This window comes from Streptopelia decaocto, assembly GCF_964273445.1.
Source record: "Streptopelia decaocto genome assembly, chromosome: 3".
Classification (NCBI taxonomy): domain Eukaryota; kingdom Metazoa; phylum Chordata; class Aves; order Columbiformes; family Columbidae; genus Streptopelia; species Streptopelia decaocto.
The window spans coordinates 121,056,885-121,081,715 of record NC_138656.1 but is presented as its reverse complement, the minus strand read 5'-3'; the positions used below and the strand labels follow the sequence as shown (position 1 = coordinate 121,081,715).

General features: G+C 56.8%; 1 protein-coding gene across 4 annotated transcripts in view; it reads left to right on the top strand.

Annotated features, from left to right (window-relative positions):
- The window catches only part of ASXL2 (ASXL transcriptional regulator 2), a 104,745-nt gene that overhangs the window by 13,424 nt on the left and 66,490 nt on the right, over positions 1-24,831 (top strand). For 3 of the 4 annotated variants that reach the window (XM_082047683.1, XM_082047684.1, XM_082047685.1), the window contains one exon: positions 7,090-7,172. In XM_082047683.1, the coding sequence (XP_081903809.1) occupies positions 7,090-7,172 (83 nt within the window). Of the gene's footprint in view, positions 1-7,089; positions 7,173-24,831 lie in introns of those variants that run through there. The other variant, XM_082047686.1, reaches the window with a different exon arrangement.

Below are 24,831 nucleotides of genomic sequence, written 5' to 3'. Positions count from 1 at the left end.
CCCCTGCGGCTGGAGTTCTCCCCGGAAGGCGAAGAGCAGGAGGTCAGGGGCCGAGATGGAGCCGAGGAGCAGGTATTGCCTGGCCCCTGGAGCACGGGGCGTCGCGGCGACAACCAGCTCCTCCGCTGGCTGTGGGTTTGTGGCTTTTAGGAACTTTAAATTCTATTTCCAGGAAGAAGCCCAAGTATAAGTGATGGTTATGTTTACAGCATTAGGTTGCCCAATTTTAATTTCCCCTTTATACAGGGGAGTAATCAGTAGCAAGGGTTCCCGAGTGCAGTGTTGCCAAAGCTTGCTGAAAACGTCAGCGCACTAAAGTGCTCCTTCCTATTGAGTCTGGGAGAATCTCTTGCTGAAACCTTGCTGGGTAGATTGTGTGAAGAAAAACAACCAAACCAACCAACAGAAGACCCCAAGCAGTTCCAACACTGATTCCCATGGGTTCCTGTCACAGTGTTCATCCTGCTTTGCCTGGGAACCAGCCCTGCGTGTCTGGTTTTGTTCAGCACTTGCTGAGCTTCCCGGAGACCCAGCACTGGAAGGGGGGGACGGAGCTGGTTCCTGGTGTCGTCTGGAGGGGCACAGCGCCGGGAGCATCCAAAGCCTTGTGTCCAGCTCGGATTCTATATTCCAACAGCATTGTTTCATTTTTCTACTGATGTTTTTCATGTTGGCATTTAAAGATGGGAAGATGGTGCTGGATGGGCCCCGTGGGTGCCTCTGGTGGGGGGAGTGGTGCGCAGTCTGTCCTGACACGTGTCCGTTTGTCACTCAGATACCAGAGCACAGTGAGACCTGTAGAGCTTCTTCGTGCAGAAGAGTGCTGGAAGCTGAAAGCCCATTCTGCCAGCTTTCGAGAGCCACAAGTAGCTGGGCGAGGCGGTGGGGCTGTTCAAAGGTGGGGGAAGATGTGCTGACAGATGAGGTTCAAATGGCTTTGCCAGAATTATCGTGGTTTTCTTGCTCTGCCCTTCCTGCCAGTACATGTGCAGATCCCCCGGTGCTACGGTTGTGTTCTCAGTAACACTCGGAGCCTTGCAATGTGCAACAAGGACCAGGTCCCTAGGAATGGTAGCTGGAGGGCTGTTGGAATGGGCACAGGGCTGTTTGAGGGGACTTCCTGCAAATGCTGCAGCACGAGGAGACGGGCGCATCGCGGGATGCGAGACTCGTACGCGGACAGCCCTCAGGTACTCGCTGCTTTTGGTGAGCTTTCCTTCAAGCAGATAAGATGTTAATATAGGTGGGGTGTACCTGGCAACTGCATTTTCAGCCCTTTGATCCCCAGCAGGCACACTGGCACGATAAAACCACGTGGTGTCGTGTTGTCTGCACCTGCACGGGTGGAATGGAGAAGCCACGGGTGTCACGTGTGCCGGGTGGAGGAGCAGCACAAGCTCCTGCTGTTACGCGGGTGTTGAATCTTCGCTGGGGCGTTTGGCGAGCTGGGCCAGCACAGGCTCGGGCGGCACTGACACCATCTCCGGTCGCTCTGACTGCGTGTAGGACGCTTCAGACCCGCAGTGGGCTCCACACCGGTCCGGGAGCCTCAGGGTCCCTGAGGTGATGGTGCAGGCTGGGCGGGGAGGACGATGCAGCTCATGCTCTCTGGGTTTGTGATCCAGCACAGGGACCATTGCTGGGGCCATGGGGAGGGAGGATGATGCAGCTCATGCTCTCTGGGTTTGTGATCCGGCACAGGGGCCATTGCTGGGGCCATGGGGAGGACGATGCAGCTCATGCTCTCTGGGTTTGTGATCCAGCACAGGGACCATTGCTGGGGCCATGGGGAGGATGATGCAGCTCCTCTCTGGGTTTGTGATCCGGCACAGGGACCATTGCTGGGGCCATGGGGAGGGAGGATGATGCAGCTCCTCTCCGGGTTTGTGATCCAGCAGAGGGACCATTGCTGGGGCCATGGGGAGGATGATGCAGCTCCTATCTGGGTTTGTGATCCAGCAGAGGGACCATTGCTGGGGCCATGGGGAGGATGATGCAGCTCCTATCTGGGTTTGTGATCCGGCACAGGGGCCATTGCTGGGGCCATGGGGAGGGAGGATGATGCAGCTCCTGTCTGGGTTTGTGATCCGGCACAGGGACCATTGCTGGGGCCATGGGGAGGATGATGCAGCTCCTCTCTGGGTTTGTGATCCAGCAGAGGGACCATTGCTGGGGCCATGGGGAGGGAGGATGATGCAGCTCCTCTCTGGGTTTGTGATCCAGCACAGGGACCATTGCTGGGGCCATGGGGAGGATGATGCAGCTCCTCTCTGGGTTTGTGATCCAGCAGAGGGACCATTGCTGGGGCCATGGGGAGGGAGGATGATGCAGCTCCTCTCTGGGTTTGTGATCCAGCACAGGGACCATTGCTGAGGCCATGGGGAGGGAGGATGATGCAGCTCCTCTCTGGATTTCTGATCCAGCACAGGGACCATTGCTGGGGCCAAGGCTGAGATGTTTTTTGCTGAAGACAAACCCGCTTGTTCCAGGGCTGCTTGGGAGAGGAGGTCCTGGCTCACCTCGTCTTGCAAGAACACTCGGTTGCCCCTGTTCCTTCGCACACATTCATTTAAATTAGTTTTGCCTGAATCTTCAGCTTCTGGCCACGTCTCCACGTGCACACCGTTGGTTTTATTGAGCAGCGCAGACTGAACTCGGAGGTGTGTGGGTTGCGGTTCTCGCTCTGTCTGCCTCAGCTGCTTCCAGAGCATCGTCAGTCCGGTGTGATTCTGGCCCTTGCGCTTGTTCTCATGCTTTGAGACTCTGAGGTTTCCCTTCTTTTCTGTCCAACGGTTGAAGAAAGGAATAAAATCCAAAATGGGGGGGTTATCTGGTCTGTCTGCTATTGTAGGAGAAGATATCATCACAGTTTTAACTCTGTTAAACCAAAGGGGTAATTCTATAACCAGGGGTGCAGTTCAGAGGAGATCAATGTACCACTGCTTGCAGGTCCGGTGGCCCAAGACGCCGACATTTCTCTTCGCCGTGTTCATTCAAACAGCACTGATGCACAGGCGATTGGGAGGGAAAGGAGGACAGAGAGAAGAGAGTTGGAAAAATTAACAATGTTTTACTAATGCTACTAATAAGAATAGAGAAAATAATACAAAATGTACAAAACCAATCTTGAAAGTCTCAGCAGCTGCAGAGCCGGCACCCAAAGTCCTGGACTGGACTCTGCAGCCAACCGGAGCTGGATTCAGTCTCTCACTGGCCTCAGTTCGCAGGGATGACTCGCAAGGTCCTCTGCTAATGTCGCCATAAGGAAAAGGGACGAGATCCTCGTGATCTCCCACTTTTCTATGAAGTGTCATGTGAATGGGATGTTACACTCAGTTGGTCAGTTTCTTGGTCACCTGTTTCACGAGATGTCCATCCATGCTTATCAATAACCTCGCATTCCATTGCTATGTTGATCAAAACATGTGTCTGGTTCTCCAGGAAAATGCAGCTGATATGAAGCTTTAGCTGACAGGCAAATTCACTAAAACAGAAACTTGATTTTAACAAAACCAGGACAGAGACAAGGGCTGATCCTTGCATTTGAAAATAGTCTAAAATGAGTGGAAAGCTTTGATGGAGAGATGGGATTGTGTTGGCTGGGGGTTAACCATGACAGAAAACACATGCGGGCTACTCCCGATGCAGCCAACCCTTGATAATCACGGGGAGAGGCTGGTTTGTGGTTCACTTCTAAACCCCTCCTGTTGCCCTTCACTTGTGTCTTGTTGGTAGCAGGAATGTTGTCCCTGGGGGTGCGGGGGACACTTCTCCTGGCAGTCCCGTGTGGGGAGGCGCTGGCCATGCGCTTGTGTGGGACCCGGGCTGTTCCTCCTGGGAGCCGGGAGCGCGCTGGGCAGCGTGCGCAGAGCTCCGGGATCCTCCGGGTCCTGCTGGGCCCGGCTCAGCCGGGGAGCCCGAGTTCAGCGGGGCTGGAAGTGGAGAGATGGGCCTCGAAGTGATTTCTGTTGGCAAGTTTACTTTACGGTATCTCTTGCTTTGAAACATCATCTACTTGGACGTTTCTCTGTTTTTATTGCACATTCCAGAATCACCCCTCTGTTCACGTCTTTTCTTCCGAGATGTGAAATTGGGAAGCACCTCCTCTGGTGATGATCGTGTTTTCTTGGGCACGTGTGCAGGAGCCGGGAGAGCTGCGGGTGCGACACAGCGTCTGGAAAACAGAGCTCGCAGTGGTTTGTTAGTAATAAGCCAATTAGAATATTTCAGCACCTGACACCGCGTAATTAGAGCATCAGTGACACCGTCTCCAGTGTGTGGCTTTGCCTATACTGGGCACCTTTTCCTTGGGTTCACCGTGGCTGACGCTGAGCGCAGGACACAGCTCTTTTATCAGTCCTGACTCTTCATTTTAAAATGCCTCTCAGGCTCAGTTCTGTGGTGGGTAGTATTAGTTTATTTATTTACACACGGTAACTAAAAAAGGACTCAAGTGCAAGATCTGATACAGGATTAAACGGGCAGAAGACAGAGCAAAGAAGCCACTTAGGGTGTATCTATTTTTTAAGAGTCTCTTTAATCTCCTTACAGCCGGTTCTTCTGGATCAGCGTGTGAGGCAGCAGGGGTTACTGCTCTGCTTGTCCAGGCAGGGCGGCTTGGTGCTGAGCAGGGTGCTGAGCAGGGTGCTGAGCAGGGTGCTGAGCAGGGTGCTCAGAGCGCGAGGCTGCTGTTGGTGCAGACGTCTCGGTCCCCGGGAGCCAGAGCTGGTGTCTCTATCAGCTCCACCTCCGGAGGTTGCCCAGCACACACACTGGGGTCCTTGGTGCAGGATTAGCTGAAGTTAACAAGACGAGCTTGTCTAGGCTATGTTTAAGTATCGGGTGTGTTTCCCAACTCTTAGCCCCTTCTCATGGTTTTGCTCTATTTAAACCATAGCTAATTGCTTTAGATAAAATGGATAAGATGCGTTTGGTGATCCCGAAGCCTGTAGACAATGCCCCGTTCCCGTGCATGGATCAGCGATACGGCAGGTTCCATTTTCCCTCCGGGCTGTGTTCCTGAGCTGGCAGATGCCGGGGGGGTGTCTATGGCTCCCTATGGGACAGGACCAGCGGGTCCGCGGGCTCTTCCTGCGGCCAGGCCCTCATCCCAAAGTCACAGGGAGCCGTTCGGACTCACATCCACACGTGTCTCAATCTGTACTTTCTTTCTGACCATAACTTGCTTTGTTTTGTTGACTCGCAGCTTGGTGTGCTGGTTTTGTGGTGGTTTGAGGTGGAGGCAGCGTGGGGACGTGAAGCTCTGAGATCTCTTCCCTGGTGCGTTTGTGTTCCCGAGCTCGGGTGACAGCCCGAGACCCCCCTTGCACAGCTGCTGAGGTGACAGGGGTCCCGACATCCATGGCTATTTCTGAAGGCTGTTTCTGTTGTTTTAATAATGTCTGTGTTGTCTAATCCAACTCATCTATCATAGTAATGTCTTGACAATAGATAATAACAAATGCTTGAGGAAAAATCTTTTAAGTGTGGAGTGACACGCGACCCCCGTGCTCTCCCAGCTGCCTTAGTGTGAAGTTCCTAAAGCCACGGTGTTGAATTAACGTTTTCCGTGAGTTTGCCATTTTTTGGGCATTGTTTAGCGCTCACAAGAGCCCATGCCAAGTGGTTCACAGCCGGGATGGGACACACCTCCCGTGGATTTAACCTGGTCAGGGACTAAAAATCAGGGCTGATACTTGACCTCAGTCCTGTAGTGACTAAAGCAGCTGTTTGGATCGCCCGGGGGGGTCTGTATTGTGGGCTCAGTCACTGAGGCTGGAAGGGCCGCTGGAGCCTTACCGACTCCTTGGCAATGCCAAGCAAGCGTGAATTAGGTGCTGATACGAATCTAAAACCTGCAGTGATCCGGCTTAACGCTCTGCAACAACCTTAACTTTGTATGGTTTCACTGCAGGCATCCTTAGTTGCAATATCCCTTGAAACGAAGTGGAATGAATCACTGAGGCTGGTACCAGAGGGAGTGTAAATAAACTCTGCTCAAATCCGTTTTAAAGTCACCGTTTTGAACGCGCGGCTCCAGGGGCGGCAGCGTGCAGAGCCGTGCTGGTGGGTGCTGAGCACAGAGCCTGGGCAGCTCACCGCCCGCTTTAGGAGCAGCTTACAGGGCTGGGGGAGTCAGGCTTGGCCATAACTCAAACGGGCGTTTGAACGGGACAGGGACATCAGCTGGGGCTCACCAGGCGGGACACGGGGCTTTGTGCCGCTGGGATAACGGGTGCTGTGGAGGGAGCCAGCAGCTCTGCAGTTGTCGGCCGGAGGAACCGAAACGGGGCATTTCCTTCTGCAGAGGCACTGTGGGTTTGTGCTTACCAAACCGACGGGTGGTTTTCTGTTCAGTCAGAGCTCAGGGGCTGATGTGCTGGGCTTGGGTCAAAGCGGATGATTAAGAAGGAAACAAGGCATTTCCTGCCCATCCCCCCAGCACAAATATTGCTTAAAATATCCAAATGACGTGTGGTAGGCGGCATCCTCCCCCGGGAGCCTTCAGCACCCCCTGTGCTGGGGCGAGTGGCGCTGGGGCACCCGGTCCTGTGCGAGGGAGCCGAGGGGCTGGGCGGGCTGCAGCTCCGCCGAGGAAGCCTTTTGCTAGGCCGGGCTTACAGACGTTAAGCCCGGACTGTGTGCAGAGACTTTTCAAAGCATCCTAACAGTGTTAAAAAACCAAGTTTCCTGTAACTTAAGTACTGAGCGGTTTGGTAAGCGTTAGTTTCTACTTTGCAAACATTAAGGATTTGGGTTTTGGAAGTTTTACGTCTGAGAATTCCTGAATCATTCCCAAGTGAAGCCAATGGTTGCGAAGCCACAATTACCATGGAGCATTTAATTCGCCAAGAAGTGTTACCTGCGGGCAGTGCATTTGAAATAACGTCTGGGATTGCACTAAGAGAAGGCGTCTAGCGAGTGTTGTGGAGCCGCTTTGCTCTCGTGCTCTCCGGATGCGGCCGGGGGGCGAGGGCCGGCGGGCCGGAGTTCCTCCTCGGTTTGCCCTTCAAATGCACTTTTCTGTGCGGTAGAACGGGAGCGCAAATGCCGATGAGTAACTTCCTCTTGATCTCCATTTGCTTGCAGGTCCTGGAGAAGTATCCTAATACACCCATGAGCCATAAAGAGATCCTTCAGGTTATCCAGAAAGAAGGGCTGAAAGAAATCAGGTGAGTGAAGTACCTGTCCCACTAAAACACGTCCATACTTTGGTTCCAATTAATTCAGTTTACTGCTAACCCCATCTCATAGGTGTTTTTGGGAGTGAAATGTAAAATACCTGTAGGATTGGAGTCTGGGTCCCATTTGTGAACAAGCTCTGAAGTCACTGGTACTTCTCATCAAGCAAGCTGGATCTTAAGTCAGACTTAATTTCTAGGGATGAGCTGGATGCCTCTTGTCTGCAGCTCTTGTACGAGCTAAGCTAGAGCGGGTCAGGTACTCCAGACTCCAGCTACTGAAGGAAACTTAAATACCTTTTATTTTTTTTTTTTAAAAGGTGAAATGAAAGAGGCTGAATAGTCGGTTTAATGGCAGTGACCTAAACCAAACGCTAAAGTTCTCCAGGAAATAAAAAGCAGTCTTGCTTACGAATCCGTATTTAGAGAACTTTATGCCTCGTATGGCGTTCCTCAGCACTTCTGGAGCAGAGCGTGGTTCTGCTGCGGAACTGGTGCTGTGCCCCAGGAGCAGGCGGGGGGGCTGGGGCGCTGGGCTGGTACCGACTGCCTCGGGGAACCAGCGTGGCCCGGGGGCCGCGTCCCGAGGCGCCAGGACCCCAGCGTGGCCCGGGGGCCGCGTCCCGAGGCGCCGGGACCCCAGCGTGGCCCGGGGGCCGCGTCCCGAGGCGCCGGCACCCCAGCTTATCTCTGGAGTCACATCTGTATCCCAGAGGTGGTCAGGGGGACGTGAGATAGGGAACAATTGTCCGTGTGAGGTACAAACTATTTCCACTCCTCTTTTTTGAGAGCCAAAAGGTTGGATATGGCAGTTTGTGTGTTTTGGAGGGGAGCAGCCATCCTGGGTCTGAGTTCATCGTGTTCTGCGCGTTGCTGGGTTCACACAGCAATCCACCTGCTTTGGCAGAAACGGTTGAGGCCCAAGTGTGGGAATTCTGCTCTCAGTAGCAACATCTTCCACTGGAGCGGAGCACAGAGCGAGGGTGGCTTGCTGTTTGGAATGTCAGTTTATCGAAAAGTAAGGAACCCAAATACAGTGATTTAGCTCGTCAGGAGGTGCCAAAAGCAGGTTAATCCCTGCCCTGAGCGTGCGCTGTGCTTTGGGCAGCACTGCAGTCAGTCCATGGGAGGCTGAGCTGTCCCAGGCAGCTCCAGCTCTGTGTCAGGCACTGGATCACCAGGAGCAGTCCATGGAAGGCTGACCCATCCCGGGACAGCTCCAGCTCTGTGTCAGGCACTGGATCATCAGGAGCAGTCCATGGAAGGCTGAGCTGTCCCGGGACAGCTCCAGCTCTGTGTCAGGCACTGGATCATCAGGAGCAGTCCATGGAAAGCTGACCCATCCCGGGACAGCTCCAGCTCTGTGTCAGGCGCTGTGGATCATCAGGAGCAGTCCATGGAAGGCTGAGCTGTCCCGGGACAGCTCCAGCTCTGTGTCAGTCACTGGATCATCAGGAGCAGCCCATGGAAGGCTGAGCTGTCCCGGGACAGCTCCAGCTCTGTGTCAGTCACTGGATCACCAGGAGCAGCCCATGGAAGGCTGAGCTGTCCTGGGACAGCTCCAGCTCTGTGTCAGGCGCTGTGGATCCCCAGGAGCAGCCCATGGAAGGCTGAGCTGTCCTGGGACAGCTCCAGCTCTGTGTCAGACACTGTGGATCATCAGGAGCAGCCCATGGAAGGCTGACCCATCCCGGGACAGCTCCAGCTCTGTGTCAGGCGCTGTGGATCCCCAGGAGCAGTCCATGGAAGGCTGAGCTGTCCCAGGCAGCTCCAGCTCTGTGTCAGGCGCTGTGGATCCCCAGGAGCAGTCCATGGAAGGCTGAGCTGTCCCGGGACAGCTCCAGCTCTGTGTCAGGCGCTGTGGATCCCCAGGAGCAGTCCATGGAAGGCTGAGCTGTCCCGGGACAGCTCCAGCTCTGTGTCAGGCGCTGTGGATCATCAGGAGCAGTCCATGGAAGGCTGAGCTGTCCCAGGCAGCTCCAGCTCTGCGTCAGGCGCTGTGGATCCCCAGGAGCCGCTGTGTGAACAGTGGCCGTGCGTCTGCTCCGGCTGCGTTCCCGAGGACCGGCACGCCTGTCCCACCGCTGGTCCCGCTGGTGGCGGAGCACCAGCCCAGCACACACCAGGCGTTTGGCCGGGAGCCTTTGCAGCGGTCCTGAGCGTTCTCTTGGGCTGAGCTGCTGCAGGAGCCCAGATGTGCCCTCGAAGGCCCAGGCTCTGCCTGGCCAGGCCATGTTTTTGACCAGGCAGCCAGAAAAAAGACTCAGCACAGAAATGCCGTGGTGCCTTATGGTCCTTCTCAAGCTCGAGTCCCGTTAGAGCTGATCTGGGGCTTTAGCCTGAGCTGATGGTGAGTTGTTTTCCTGTCTAAAACGCTGCTGAGCATCAGGACAGCGCAGACTCCTCAGTGTCTGGCATCCCAGAAGACGTTTGTGGAAGCAGTGGGATGTGAAGCTCAATTTCTTTAGCTCAGTGATCCACCTTAGCGGCTCGTGGGTGCTGTGCCGTATCTGCCCCTTTGGTGTCAGGTCGATGTGCTAAACCTTTATTTAGGTGAAGGCCTGAAGGGTTGCCAGTCCCTAGTGCAGCTCCAGGCCGCCCTGCTGGGCTTTGCTTTCAGCAGGTGTCAAGGTATTGAATTGTTGCTCAGCGCAGTTTGCTTTTAATAAATAAAAATGGCAATTTTTGGCTAGTCTGTAACACAGTCTCTAAGCTGTTTTGGTTGTGCTGCTGTGAGGGTTTGGCGTTGCAGGGAGCAGGTTGCTGTGCGGGCGGGAGCCGATCGCTGCTGTCTGCGGGACAAACGGACGGTTTGGACACGGTTTGGTCTTTCCGAAGATTTTTATCTTTTTGTAGTAGCAGTACAAAAACCTCGAGTGATAATGGCTCATTATCTTACCTGCCTTTATAATTTGATCCTAGTACTCAAATGATGAGGTTTTTAACGGTGTCGGTTTTGGAGATCCAAGGCATCCCGAAGCCAGAACTGTTAGTTTTGCGTGACCTGCCGTCCCCATTTTCTCTGCCTGTCTTGCCTGGCCGCCCTGGGCCCGTGGGCTCCTTTCCTGCTCGCAGGCTGCAAACAAACCCCGCGTGGATAAACACCCGCTGAACTGGCAGCTTCAACCGTTTCTGGTTCTGGGGTTTGCTTTGAGAAGTGCTTTGTGAAATCCAAACCGTTCGCTTGTCGCTGGATCTCATTGATCCCCTCGGGCATGTTGAAATCGGCACGAGTGTGGCTGAGGAGCTGCTGTCTTTGGAGATATCTGCCATTGCCATTTCGTGTTAGCCATTGGATCTGTATAGGGGACAGTGTAAAACGCTGTGCTAGCTTGTGAGCCTCTGGCCCAGCACAGTGACTTTTTGCCGTTAGCACTAATTAAGCAATGAAACACATGCAGGCGTTAGCTCAGTCTCAGCGAGAGCTGACCCTGGACATGGTATCTGGCTAATTTTGAGTATCCATGGGACGTGTAACACAGGGGAACTCCCCGCTGCGCTGCCGCCCTGCGGCCTTGGGTGCCCAGCAGCTTTCTTCGCCCATTCCCCGTATTCCTCCTCCCTTTGCTGGCTGGAAATCAGAAGCCCGCTGTATTTCTGTAGGCCATTATTCCACCTTTTAGACGTTCTTGCCCAATATACAGAATTACCGTGGTAGAATATTTGATAATCCATTTGATTTCCTGTGGAGTAAGCATGTCTGGAGTTTTGCCTTCATCCTCCATGTCTACAGTCAAAACGCTGAGGAAACCCTTTTTGCTGTGCGGCCTGCTGGCTGTCTCCTGTTGATGAAGATCTGTGCATTGGCACCTCAGGGTTGTGCTGAACAGAACGTGGTTTCGTGATGAGCTGTTACCGAGAGCTCCGACGCTGAGCGAGGAGACGTGCGCAGGTCAGGCAGCGCTCGTGCTGTCGCTCTTAGAACGGGCTCAGGCCCTGGCTGAGCTCAGCTTTAGCGTCTGCTCGTTCCTCTGGCCAGACCGGGCAGGACGGGGCGGCGGGACCTGCCGCAGGCCCGGCTGGGCACTCGGCTTCTCCAGTGCAGATACACAAACACAATACAAATACACGCCAGTGCGTTATTTTCTAGTGGCAGAGACTGTCGTAGCAGCATCGTCACGTCTGACACGCAGGCTTTTCAGCGCCTGCGTTGCGTGGATCCGCCAGGCAGCCCTGTCCGTCTGTCCCCCCGTGTCTGTGCAGCCTTCCTTAGGGGCTCTGCTCGTGTCCGGGGCAGGACGGGTCCTTCCCCCCGCGGTGGCAGGCAGCGCCCTTGGCACGCTTGGTTTGCAGTGCTGATTTGCTCAAACAGAGCTTTTCACAGCTGCTGAGAACAACCTGTGTGCTGACGTTTGGTGGCGGTGTCGCACGGAGGGAGGCCGAGTGCCCGCTGTTTGCCAGATCACCGCGGCGCTGTGGCTGGGGCGGGTGGAACTGCTCCCGGCTCCGGCAGCCCCAGGATCCACAGCGGAACCTCCTCCTGCCTCAGCTCCTTGTACACCGGGACATTTAAAAGCTGCTGCATCCAAAAGGGCTTTTCATAAGCTGGTGGTTGCGTTTCTGGTGAGCGTTCATTTCTGTCACCCGGAGCCAGGCTCTCCATGGGGGCTCACAGTGCGGGACTGAGGGGCAGCGGACACACGCTGCGAGCTGGGAAATTCTGATTAGGTATGAGAGGAAACTTCTTTTCACCATAAGGGTGCTAGAACACCAGAGCAGGACTCATGGGGGTGGTCAGAGCTGGACCGAGGTACCTGCTGCAGTCGCTCGGCATTGGTGGGAGGTCGGGCTGGTGGCCTCAGCAGGTTCCTGCCCACGGCAATGGCTCCGGGTCGGGGGCCCAGCCCCAGGGCCCTTAGCAAAGTGGCCTTTGGCTGCGGTGCCAACCTCCAACAGGCTTTTTAGTGGCCATGGAGCTCGGCTGAAAGGGCTGCTGCTCAGTGTGCAGCTGGGGCACGGGCGTCCAACCGCTCACACTCTGCATACAGAACACTGTATGTATGGCTTTCCCAGCTCCCAGGGTATGAAGTTGCAGATGCTGAGCTGGCTGGGAAGGTGCTGAGCTGTTTGGGAAGGTGCTGAGCTGGCTGCAGCCATCGGCTGGCTGTCAAATAACAACACATTCTCCAGTCCACAGCTGCTTTAAAGGTGCCCTCTGGGTGAGCTGGAGCAGCTCGTGCGCGTCTCTTGGGTTTGATGCTGGTGGCGCTGAGCGTGGACGGGGGTGCACAGGGCAGGGGCATCTGTGCTGCTCATATCTCTCTGGTTTATTTTTGTTCATTCTGCTGGAAGATGGGAACGAAGTGTCCGTGAAGGTGTTGGTGACTCCTGCGCTGTCCTGCGCAGGATCGTCGCCGCAGCGGGGGCTCCGGGCCCTTTCCTGCTGCTCCGCTCAGGGCTGGAGGCGGCTGCCTCGGGCCGGCCTGGCCGCCGTGTGCCCGTTAGTTCCAGACTCATCTGCAGCTTCGCTCCGTTAATTACCGAAAGCCTTCAGGAACGCTCCGTTAATTACCGAAAGCCTTCAGGAGAGGGGCTGGCTGCAGGAAATGCTGCTGCGGTCCTTGTGGGTTTTCCCTTTAGTCAGCTGGAAGCTGGATTTGGCTTTTTCTGGAGCAAACAAAGAGTTACCAACTGACATTAGTAACTGAGACCAGCAGGACAGGGCATTCTCTGTGAGACCTTCGTGATGTCTTGATGTCGAAGTGGGATTTGTGTGTGAAGTCTCTGCTGTCAAGTACAGGTTAGAGCTATTTTTGGCCAAACGGCTGTCAAGGGTTGGTCATAGCGACAGTTACACATTAACATTTGACAAGGCCAGGGGTATTTTGGGTGAGTTGTCTCTTTTGGCCACTCGTGAGTCTCCTCTAGTTCAGGATTTTCTGCGCTGGGCAGGGGCTCCTGATGGGGACTTTGCCTCCAGTGAGGAAGAGCTGGAGGTGCAGCCCGTGGCCCTTGAGCACCACCAGCCCCAGGGCCCTTGTCCTGTGGTTCCGTGTCCCCAGCCTGTGTCTGCAGACAGTGCCCACCCTGCGTGGGCAGCCTGGTTTCATCGGGGCAGGGACGGTTTGGGTGGGAGGGACCTTCCCAGCCCCCTGCCATGACAGGGACATCTGCACCAGCTCAGGCTGCTCAGACCCCGTCCAGCCTGGCCTGGGATGTCTCCAGGGATGGTTCAGCCACCACCTCTCTGGCCAACCTGGGCCAGGCTCTCACCACCCTCAGCACAAACAATTTCTGCATCATGTCCGGCCTGAATCTCCCTCCTTTAGTTTAAACCATCACCCCTTGTCCTGTCACAACAGGCCCTGCTCAGAAGTCTGTCCCCATCTTTCTTATCGGCCCCTTTTAAGCACTGAAAGGTGCACTCAGGTCTCCCCGGAGCTTCTCTCCTCCAGCTGAACCCCCCAGCTCTCTCACCTGTCCCCAGCAGAGCTGTCCCAGCCTCGGGTCATTGCTGGGGCTGCTCTGGCCCCTCTCCAGCAGCTCCGTGTGTGTCCTGTGCTGAGGACCCATCCTGCAGGGTCCCTGGCTGTGCTCCTCATGGGTCCTGGCACACAGAGCCCATCCTGCAGGGTCCCTGGCTGTGCCCCCGATCGGTCCCAGCACACAGAGCCCATCCTGCAGGGTCCCTGGCTGTGCCCCCGATCGGTCCCAGCACACAGAGCCCATCCTGCAGGGTCCCTGGCTGTGCTCCCCATGGGTCCCGGCACACAGAGCCCATCCTGCAGGGTCCCTGGCTGTGCCCCCCATGGGTCCCAGCACACAGAGCCCATCCTGCAGGGTCCCTGGCTGTGCCCCCGATCGGTCCCAGCACACAGAGCCCATCCTGCAGGGTCCCTGGCTGTGCTCCCCATGGGTCCCGGCACACAGAGCCCATCCTGCAGGGTCCCTGGCTGTGCTCCCCATGGGTCCTGGCACACAGAGCCCATCCCGCAGGGTCCCTGGCTGTGCAGCCCCTCCCAGCCTGTGTTGCTCTTCTCCCCCATTACCGTTCATTCAGCTGAAAGTTGACACACCAAGGGTTTCTGTGCCGCTTGGTGTCTGTGCAGAAGCATGGGGATAAGTCAGTGGGTGCCATAAATAATACATGTAAGGGGAAATGTTGGTTTAAAAAATAATAGTTCAAAGAGAATGGTTCTAGAGGAAGATCGTGTTGTTACCATTAGCAGGGAGCACTAAATGCATTTATTTTACGTAGGACAAACTCTGACTCGGTGACTCTTTCCATGTCCCTTATAGAGAGGTTCAAATCCATGACTAGTAAAACATTCCACTTCTCTGATCCTGTCCCACACTGTGCTCGTAGCTGCTTTTGCTGTCTCCTCAAAATAAAATTGCACATCATTTTTGTCATGTGTGGGAGTACATTAGCATTGCGAGGGGAAATGGGGCTGTAAGAGATGCTCCGGTGGTGAACTGCACGAGGCTGACAGGCTGACGCTCTTCTAGAAAACACCAGAACCAAGGTCTCCAAATATACCTGCATTCAGGATTTATCCTCACTATGAACTGGCTTGTGGTTCTGGAGCAGAAATATTAAGGTGGGGATCCTAAATACTTTGAAATTTCAGCTGTGTGCCCCGAAAGCCTTAGGGGCAGGTGCTTCTACCTGGATTCCTCCTTTAAAACGACCGTGCGCTGGTTTCCCGCAGTCCCGGGGGGCGAGCAGCCCCGGAGAAGAGCAACACGACTGGGGAAGGGACTTGAACACAAGCCCTATGGGGAGAGGCTGAGGGAGCTGGGCTTGTTTAGTCTGGAGAAGAGGAGGCTCAGAGCTGAGCTCAGCACTCTCTAGAACTACCTGAAGGGCAGTTCTAGCCAGGTGGGGATTGGGCTCTTCTCCCAGGCATCAGCAATAGGACAAGGGGCCATGGGCTTCAACTCTGCCAGGGGAAATTGAGGCTGGAGATGAGAAAGCAATTCTGTGCAGAGAGAGTGGTCAGGATTGGAATGGCTGCCCAGGGAGGTGCTGGACTCACCGGCCCTGGAGGTTTTTAAACTGAGATTGGCCATGGCACTTAGTGCCATGATCTAGTCAATGGACTGGAGTTGGACCAAGGGTTGGACTCGATGATCTCTGAGGGCTTTTCCAACCCAGTCCATTCTGTGATTCTGTGATTCTGTGGGGCTCAGGGGAGCACAGCGGGGCTGTAACCCTGGGGGGCGGTTCCCCCGGGAAACCGGGACGGGCAGAGGAGCTCTCGGAGGGGTTTGGGCTTGTCCAGGGCTCGGACTCTGCTCGTGTTCCACGGGCCGCCTCACTTGGCATCACAGACTGGTAATTTGAACGAGAAAAAAGTCCAGTTTTGGCGTGTTATCACATCTCCAGGCTGATCCGATCCCCTTCGCCCCGTGTCCGCGGCTCCGTCCGCGCTCCCTCATTCCCACCTTGCACTCTGTGTGCTGGTGGGTTAGAATTGGGTTTATAGCACCAACACGTCACCTGCCCCCGGTCCCGCTGCTGTGGAAATACAGCAGCGAGGCCGGTGGTGTGTCATTGGGTTGTTAACTCCCCGCGGAGGCGGCGGTTAGAGGCTCGTTAGCTGGCGAAGGCTGAAGCGCGGCCCTGGGGCTGGCGGCTGCTTTGGAAGCAGCCTGAGGAGTCCCCGTCCTCCTGCCCGTACCTGCGTGACGTGACCTGGCCGCGGCGTCGGTGCGGTCTGCCCCAAACTCCAAACCGCGGTTCGGTGGCCGGGGGGGGGCTCTGTTAATGCTCAGCCAATTGTTGTGCTCAAGTTCTTAAAGGGGTGTTTCTCTCCTTTTTTTGGGTTGCACTCCAACTCCAGAAGGTAAGAACCACTGCTGATTGTTGTGAAGCTGCTCCTCTCCACTAACCCACGCTGCAAAGCCTTCCTTACCAGAGACCCGCTTGTGTGGCGCAGCCGTAGCCCCCGGTGCTGGCGCTTCTGCTCCCTGCCCGTCCCTGCATGTGTTTGCATTGGCGCTGCGGTGCAAACCCCAGTGTGCACGTGTGTGACGTCCGGGGCTCGGGGACAGCGGCACCCCGTGTCCCCGGCGCCCCGTCCCCACCTCGGCTCGCTTTGCATGGCCTGTTCTTGTGCGGCTTCTGCCTCGGGGCTTTTGGCGCTGCGGGTTGGGCTTTACAGCTTTAACGTGTGAAACCCGCTGCTTTTCTGAACCGTGAACGTGTTTAACAAGCTTGGAGTTGATTCCGCTCACGTGAATGTGTTTAACAAGCTCGGAGTTGACTCCGCGGTGTCTGCTCACAGTTCCTCTGCTCTGATACTTCTGTAGGTCTGAAATTATTCATTTTCAAAACCATCGTATTTTAACATACTAATAAACAGCTGTTTGTGTGAATGTCTGATTCAAATGGCAGGTGGGATGCTCAAAAAACCCCAGATGGGGCAAACCCCCTCACTCCTAAACCCGGTTCAGTTCACTGGGGCATTTCTACCCCGTTACCCTGCGGTGCGGTGCCGACGGGAAATGAAGACGCTCGCTGTTGGATGCACTTTATATTAAGCTTCTGTTTAGAGCAGAAGACAAAGGGTTTGAAATGCCGTGATTTGAGGATGGCTTAAATTTGACATTCTCAGAAGGAAGTTGGGTATGTACGCGTGTGTCTGAAACGTCGAGCAGCTCGGAGCGGGGCGAGAGCTCCGCACGTGGATCTCCCCTCGCAGCTCCCCCGACCCCAGCATTCGGCATCCCACCGACAGCAACGGGAGCCGGGATTAGACTCCAGGAGACACGGTAGTTTTACCCCCCGGTGATGTGCTGTCGCAATACGACATTATTGTGCTGGTTCAGCCCCCGGTGCGGTGGGCGGAGTGCCCGCTCTGCACACACAGGGACCGTCACTTGCTGCGCATCGCTTTGAGATACACTTTCTGATCTATTAATGGAAGCGCAGATGTGGAAAATGTTGATTTTCAGGATAGAGTCAATATTTTGAAGGCGCTCCCCCAGCAGCGCCCAAACCGCTTCTTCCCTTTGGATCAGGGTCCGTCTGAGCGGCTGTGCTGCTCCCTGGCTTTCCTCCGCTGACATGTGCTGTGAGGATAATGCATGAGATGTGATTTAAGACTTCAAACAGCGAACAAATGGGTGTTTGCCGTTTTTTCTGAAGAAGGTTCCAGGCCTGGGCGCGGGGGCCTGGGTTGTGACCCCCCACGGGCACCACGGGGCTGATTTAGGCCGGGTTCGCTGCCCGTTTTTGGCAGGGTCACCGAAAGGCTGTGCTGCTCTCGGCCCTTGCAGGGGTGAGAACTCAGGAGGTTCAGAGCGCGTTCGTAACACCACAGAAGCCAAATTAACCCTGATCAATGTCGTTATAGTTACCTTTGCATCCTCGAAACCCTTGCAGATATATTTATTTTACTTTAAGGGAAGCTCATGTCAGTGAACAGAGCCTGTTTATGTCGGCTGAGCTTATCGGCGCAGTTGGCTTTGTTCTGGTGCGAGCCATCTCCGGTATCGCGGGCTGTGGAGCGCCCTGGTGTTCGTGCCGCGCTGTCCGTTTGTCCGTGGCTGGCACTGGTGACCGATAGAGGTGGGCAGCGCGTTTGTCACCGCAGTGATTACAGCAGGTTTGCTGCTCTGCTGGAGCTGTCGCTAACGCGCTGTTCCCTCGTGCGATGGGAAGTTCAGGTGCTGCGTTGCTGTGAGAACGCAGCTGAAGATCCTTTCTGCTCCCAGAAGCGCAGGCGCAGCTCGTGTGCAGGGAGCAGCAGCGCCGTGCCGGCCCCGGCCGTGTCCAAAGGGACCGCTGGGAGCCTCAGTCAACACACCAGGACCTTCTGAGTCACTTACATCAGGATTTATCCTCTTCTCGTGCTTTTGCCATGAGGAGCACGGTCTGCTGGAACAGGAGCGTGTTGTGACACAAGCTGCTCTGCCTGCAGAGGGCTTGCCTCTCCCCGGCTGGGTGAACTGGCAACACCTTGGCTGTGCACGTGGTTTATTTTAAGTGCAAAATGAGGTTCGGGATGAGAACAGTGTGGGTATTTTGGGGCAGAGCCTCTCCGGTGTCGCTGTGAGCTGTCAGGAGGCGGCAGGCGCCGGGACGGTTGGGTTTTGCCTGTCCCGCCGCGAGGCGCAGAGCGGAGCTTCAGGTGGGGGCAGCTCAGGCCGGGCTTAGCGGGGCTTCAGGCAGGAGCAGCCCAGGCCGGGCTTTGCGAGGCCGGAGCAGCAGTGACCCGGCAGCTCCCACCTGCGCCCCAGCGCGCGGCAGCCTCGTGGGAAATGGCATTTTTCACACTATCTGTTAGTGTGTGTGATGTCAAACCACTTATCTGGGTTCAAAAACTTGCTGGAATTCTGCCTAATTAGCTGTAATAATACAGGATGTGGCATAATGTTAATAAAACATCCTGACTCTTCCAGCAGTTCTTGGGGGAAGCCCGAGCAGTTGGGTGGACCCGGAGCGTGCCCTGTGCAGATGTAGATCTGCATTGCCCTGGTTGATATCCAAACTCGCAGCCGAGTGCCGTGGCCCCGGGCTGGCGTGGTGCCACTGCGTTGTTAGCAGGGTCCGTCCCGGCGCAGGGACAAGCATCGCAGGCTGGGAGCGGCAGCAGAAAATGTCATCTTGGTTCCTCGTTTCCAGAACTGCCCCGAAGCCCCAGCGCCCGCGCCCACGTGTCGTACCCACGGGGCGTTCTGCTGCTCCTGTTCCAATGCAGCCGCCGTGCTGGGGTTCCTGGGTGCGGCACACCCCAGGCTCCTCCGTGCCCTCGGTGCTGTCAGCTGCACCAAATTGCCAGCATCTGGCCAAATCCTTTGACCTCGCATTGACTACGAGCGTGAGATCCCTTTGTGGCCGCTCCGTAGCAGTCATTAATACTGGGTGAAAACAGAGCGGTTTGTGAGCACAGGGAATGTGGAAACTTAACACGATGGGAAGAGTGATTAATGGTCTTGGCTCATTTGGGGAGATTCCTAACGAAACAGTGAAACGCAAACAGCGCTCGGTGGGGACGGGTGGTGGATGGGGCTGGGGAGGGGCGGTGTTTGCCGCGGTTTCCTCGGCAGCAGCTGATGTTTCTGAGCGCGGATGGAGGTTTCCTTGCCCGTGGCCGCGCTGTCCGTCCGCACTGCGATGATCTGCGGGCGGGTGGCGGTGGCACAGGAGCCTGCGGGGACGCTGCCCGCAGGAGCAGCCGTGGGGTTTCTGCCGCACAAACGGAGCAGGTTCGTGCGTCTGCACCTCGATCCCCTCGGCTTCGTGGCAGGAGCCACAGCTCGAGCTCAGCGAGAGCCCGGGGCGGCGGCTGAGCGTGACCACCACGTGGGGAGCCCTGCGCGGCAGAAGCTCCGGAAATGGAGTGGGGGGCTGGAGCTCTACCGGATCTCCCAGGGCAGCGGCGGGTTCCCCAGCGCTGGAGATGCCGCTGGACAGGGCTGGGCCAGCGTGGCTAGACCGGGCTTTGCCAAGGAAGGCTGGACCTTGGGGTCCCCTCCAGCCCGGTGTTCTGTGATTCTACGACTCAGGTCCAGTGCAGCTCCCCATAACAGGACATGGAGGAGATCAGAGCTACAAACCAGCCGTGTTGTGGTCCGGCTGAGCTCCGCCTCATCTGGTCTGAGGGATGCGGCCTGTTTGAGACCTCGGAAGGACCGGTCTGGCAGCGGTCCCATTATTAACGATGGTCTGTCAGCGGTCCCGTTGATGATGGTCAGTTGGCAGTCCCATTAACGATGGTTTATCAGCGGTCCCGTTGATGATGGTCAGTTGGCAGTCCCATTAACGATGGTTTATCAGCGGTCCCGTTGATGATGGTCAGTTGGCAGTCCCATTAATGATGGTTTATCAGCGGTCCCGTTGATGATGGTCAGTTGGCAGTCCCATTAACGATGGTTTATCAGCGGTCCTGTTAACCATGGTCAGTTGGCAGTCCCATTAACAGTGGTTTATCAATGGTCCCATTAACCATGGTCAGTTGGCAGTCCCATTAATGATGGTTTATCAGTGGTCCCATTAACCATGGTCAGTTGGCAGTCCCATTAACAGTGGTTTATCAATGGTCCCATTAACCATGGCCAGTTGGCAGTCCCATTAACGCTGGTTTATCAGCGGTCCCGTTAAGGATGGTCAGTTGGCAGTCCCATTAACGCTGGTTTATCAGCGGTCCCGTTAAGGATGGCCAGTTGGCAGTCCCATCAATGATGGTCCATCCCATTAACAATGGTCTGTGAGCGGTCCCGTTAGCGATGGTCAGCAGCATGGGATGTGTCTCTGTGAGCAGAACAGGAGGGGTTTGGGCAGGATGGAAGGGGCTGGAGTGAATTAGTGGGTAACGATGCATCTGGAGCGGCAGGAGCTCGTGTGTCCCTTCATCTGCTTCTGGCGCTGCTGGTTCTGAGTGACAGGAGCTGTTGGACACGGCTGCTGATCCGCTGCGTGGTCCCGGCCAGTGGAGATGGCCTGTTATTAAAAAGGGAAAAGAGGCAGCAATAAAATCAATGGCTGGCTCCTCAGGCTAGTTTTGGGCACCTGTTGCATTCAAATAACAAAAGGTGGGCTGCGTGCAAAACACAGGTAGCTGGAAAAAGTATCAAGTGAATATTGGGGGACTCTGAGCGAAGGGGCAGCAAAGAAAGAGCAAGGGATGAGATCTTCCCATTCAGAGGAGAACAAGCTTCATCTCCAACAATAAACGTCACCCCAGCCTCACTGCACGTCTTTGTTAACGAGCTGTTGGAGCGCGGGGCAGGGGCTGCGGTAATGCGGCAGCACCTGCTCTCAAAGGCAAGCGCCCCAAGCGCGGGGCAGGGGCTGCGGTAATGCAGCAGCACCTCTTCTCAAAGGAAAGCGCCCCAAGCGCGGGGCAGGGGCTGCGGTAATGCGGCAACACCTGCTCTCAAAGGCAAGCGCCGCAGTGCTCGGTGGGGCTGCAGCGGGTGCTGCGGCTGCGCCCCCGGCCCGGCCTGCGCGGGCAGCTCAGCCTGGGCTGGGACACCCGGTGGGTGGGTTTGTCGGTTTGGGTCTGTGTGTGGGATGCAGACCGGGATCGGTGGAGCTGAGCCTGCCTGGGCAGCTCCGTGTGCTCTGGGATACCCTTTAGTGGAATCCCAGAACCCCAGAGTGCCTGGGTTGAAGGGCCCTGGAAAGCTCATCCAGTGCAATCCCCCCATGGAGCAGGAACACCCAGATGAGGTTCCACAGGAAGGTGTCCAGGGGTTGGAATGTCTGCACAGAAGGAGACTCCACAACCCCCTGGGCAGCCTGGGCCAGGCTCTGCCACCCTCACCCCAACAAGTTGCTTCTCCTCTTTCAGTGGAACCTCTTGTGTTCCGGTTTGCACCCATTGCCCCTTGTCCTGTCCCTGGTTGTCACCAGCAGAGCCTGGCTCCATCCTCCTGACACTCCCCTTTCCATATGGGCAGGTTTGTTGCTGGTTTGGGTCTGTGTGGGATGCAGACGGGGCTCAGCAGAGCCCAGCCTGCATGTGCAGCTCGGGATGCTCTGGGTTACCTTTGGACGGGTGTGTTGTTGGTTTGGGTCTGTGTGGGATGCAGACTGGGCTCAGCAGAGCCCAGCCTGCGTGGGCAGCTCGGGATGCTCTGGGTTACCTTTGGACGGGTGTGTTGTTGGTTTGGGTCTGTGTGGGATGCAGACCGGGCTCAGCAGAGCCCAGCCTGCGTGGGCAGCTCGGGATGCTCTGGGTTACCTGTGGACGGGTGTGTTGTTGGTTTGGGTCTGTGTGGGATGCAGACCGGGCTCAGCAGAACTGGCCGGTGCTGGGGCGGCTCAGGAACCGCAGCAGCCGCCGTGTCCCGCTCTGCAGCTGCCTCGGGCCCCGCTCCAGAGCCCCGACACCACGGGAAGGCAGAAAGGTGTCATATGGCATGAAAACCGCACGTCAAATACCCACATCGAACCTTTTAAAAAAAACAAGTTAGGTGGGACTTGTCAACTGATTTTTAGCTTCAAAAATCTCCGCAGTGAGCTTTCTGAAGGGCTAGAGGAGTGAGATGTTGTGCCAGATGTTTGTGCGGGAGGAGCCCGCAGAGGAAGGCGTGTGGCGGTAGGCGGGCGAGCGGGAGCGAGCGCTGCAGCAGGAGCCGTGGGGCGCCGTGGGGCAGCAGTCGTGCGGGGCCAGGCCGGTGGCGCTGTTGCAAACACGGGTCCTGCCGGGGCTTCGTTCCCCGGAGCTGCCAAAGCGCAGCTCTGCCCGGGCTTTGTACAGTGCTTGGCCTCACTGGTGCTCTGCTCTGGTACCGGTTTTTAATGCAGGTGCTCCCTGAGCGGGGGTGCTGGGTGCTGCTCAGCCTGCTGCCGGTGATCCGGAAAGGAACAGAGCTGAGCACTGTCCAGGGGCAGCGACAGGAGCGTGACCCTGAACGGTGGTGGGACAGGAGAGCTGCGTGTCCTGCCAGGTACGGCTGCGCCTGGACAGATGACACCTGTGTGCAGCTCTGGGATAGTGCCCGCTCCTGAAATCCCGAAATCCCAGTGCCCGCTGCAGAAATCCCGAAACCCCAGTGCCCTCTGCAGACATCCAGAAACCCCAGTGCCCGCTGCAGAAATCCCATCCAGGAGCACCGAGGCGCCGAGGGGCGGCTGCGCCTGGGGTGAGGCCTTGGGAAAGGATCTGGGAGTGTGTAGGGAATCACAGAACCACACGGTCCCAGCCTGGCTGGGTTGGGCTCTCTGGAGATCCCCAGCCCCACCTGCTCACACAGGGTCACAGAGCAGATCACACAGGGTCACAGAGCAGATCACGCGGGGTCACCAGAGCAGATCACGCGGGGTCACCGAGCAGATCACACAGGGTCACAGAGCAGATCACGCAGGGTCACCAGAGCAGATCACACAGGGTCACCAGAGCAGATCACACAGGTGGGTGCAGGGGGTTTGAATGTCTCCGAGCAGGAGACTCCACACCCGCTCTGGGCAGCCTGGGCCAGGCTCTGGCACCTCCCAGCAAACAAGTTTCTGCTCCTGTTCACATGGAGCCTCCTGTGTTTCAGTCTGTGCCCGCTGCCCCTCACCCTGGCGTTGGGCACCACTGAACAGAGTCTGGTCCATGCTCTGACACCCACCCTGAGCTATTGATCATTGCTCACATCCCTCTCAGCTTCTCTTCTCCACTCAGCAGCCCCAGCTCTCTCAGTCTCCTCAGCACAAAGATGCTCCAGAGCCCTCAGCATCTCTGTGTCCCTCCCTGGACTCTGCGGTGACTCCTGGTCCCTGACCCGGCTCCCCATCTGCCCGTCGTGCAGGCTCAGAGCTCTGCTGCTGTCAGTGTCACAGCAGACCTGAGTGCAGACAAACAGCTGTATCTCCTGCTTGGGGATTTCACGTAATCACAAAGATTTTAGTCAATTCGATGGTTCTGGTTGCAGCCCGTGGGTGCTGGGAGCAGGAGCCTCTTGCTTATTTCCTGTGAAGAGCTGTGCTGAATGTGGAGATGCTCTACGAGCGAGGGCGCCCGTGTGGCAGAGGGCGTGATGAGCCTGGCCCGCGGTGGGGACAACAGTCCCTTGTCTTTCCGTGTCCACCCGCGGTTGTTCCTGTCGGCAGCGGGAAGGGGTCAGACAGCGGACACAGAAACCCCCGGCAGCGCTGGAGCACGGTCCCCTGCCCGAGGATCCCGCTCTTTGCAGGAACACGGTGTGATTGGCCTCCACGCTCTATCCCGCAGCCCTCATTTCGGTGTGCTGTGGGCTTTAAAACAGCCCGCAGTTTTAAATACCTCTGCATCGTTAGCTCGTGACAGATCTGCTCTGGCCTTCGGATGAGCAGCACTGAGGATCTGGAGCTTTGACGGTGTGGGACCGTTGTGATGCTCTGCACAAACGCTCTGGAGAGTCCGGGGGGGTTCTTTGTTGGCTGTTTCTCCGCTCTGGGCCGGGAGTGTGGGTGCATTGCGCTGCTGTCACTGGCGCTGGCGGGGCCGCTTCAGCTTGTGCTCTGGGTGACAATAGAAGGCGGACGTGGGACGTTGTGGCTGCGTGGGGCAGGTGGTGTGTGTGCTGGGTGTGTGTGTGTGCCAGGTGTGTGTGTGTGCCGGGCCGTGTGTGCCGGGTGTGTGTGCTGGGCTGTGTGTGTGTGCCGGGCTGTGTGTGTGCCGGGTGTGTGTGTGTGCCAGGTGTGTGTGCTGGGCTGTGTGTGCCGGGTGTGTGTGTGTGCCGGGCTGTGTGTGCCAGGTGTGTGTGTGCCGGGCTGTGTGTGTGCCGGGCTGTGTGTGTGCCGGGCTGTGTGTGTGCCGGGCGTGTGTGCCAGGTGTGTGTGTGTGCCGGGCTGTGTGTGCCGGGTGTGTGTGTGCTGGTCCGTGTGTGCCGGGTGTGTGTGCCGGGTGTGTGTGTGCTGGTCCGTGTGTGCCGGGCTGTGTGTGCCAGGTGTGTGTGTGCCGGGCTGTGTGTGTGCCGGGTGTGTGTGTGCCGGGTGTGTGTGTGCTGGTCCGTGTGTGCCGGGCTGTGTGTGCCGGGTGTGTGTGTGCCGGGCTGTGTGTGTGCCGGGTGTGTGTGTGCCGGGCTGTGTGTGTGCCGGGTGTGTGTGTGCCGGGCTGTGTGTGTGCCGGGTGTGTGTGTGCCGGGTGTGTGTGTGCTGGTCCGTGTGTGCCGGGCTGTGTGTGTGCCGGGCTGTGTGTGTGCCGGGCTGTGTGTGTGCCGGGCTGTGTGTGCCGGGTGTGTGTGTGCTGGTCCGTGTGTGCTGGGTGTGTGTGCCGGGTGTGTGTGT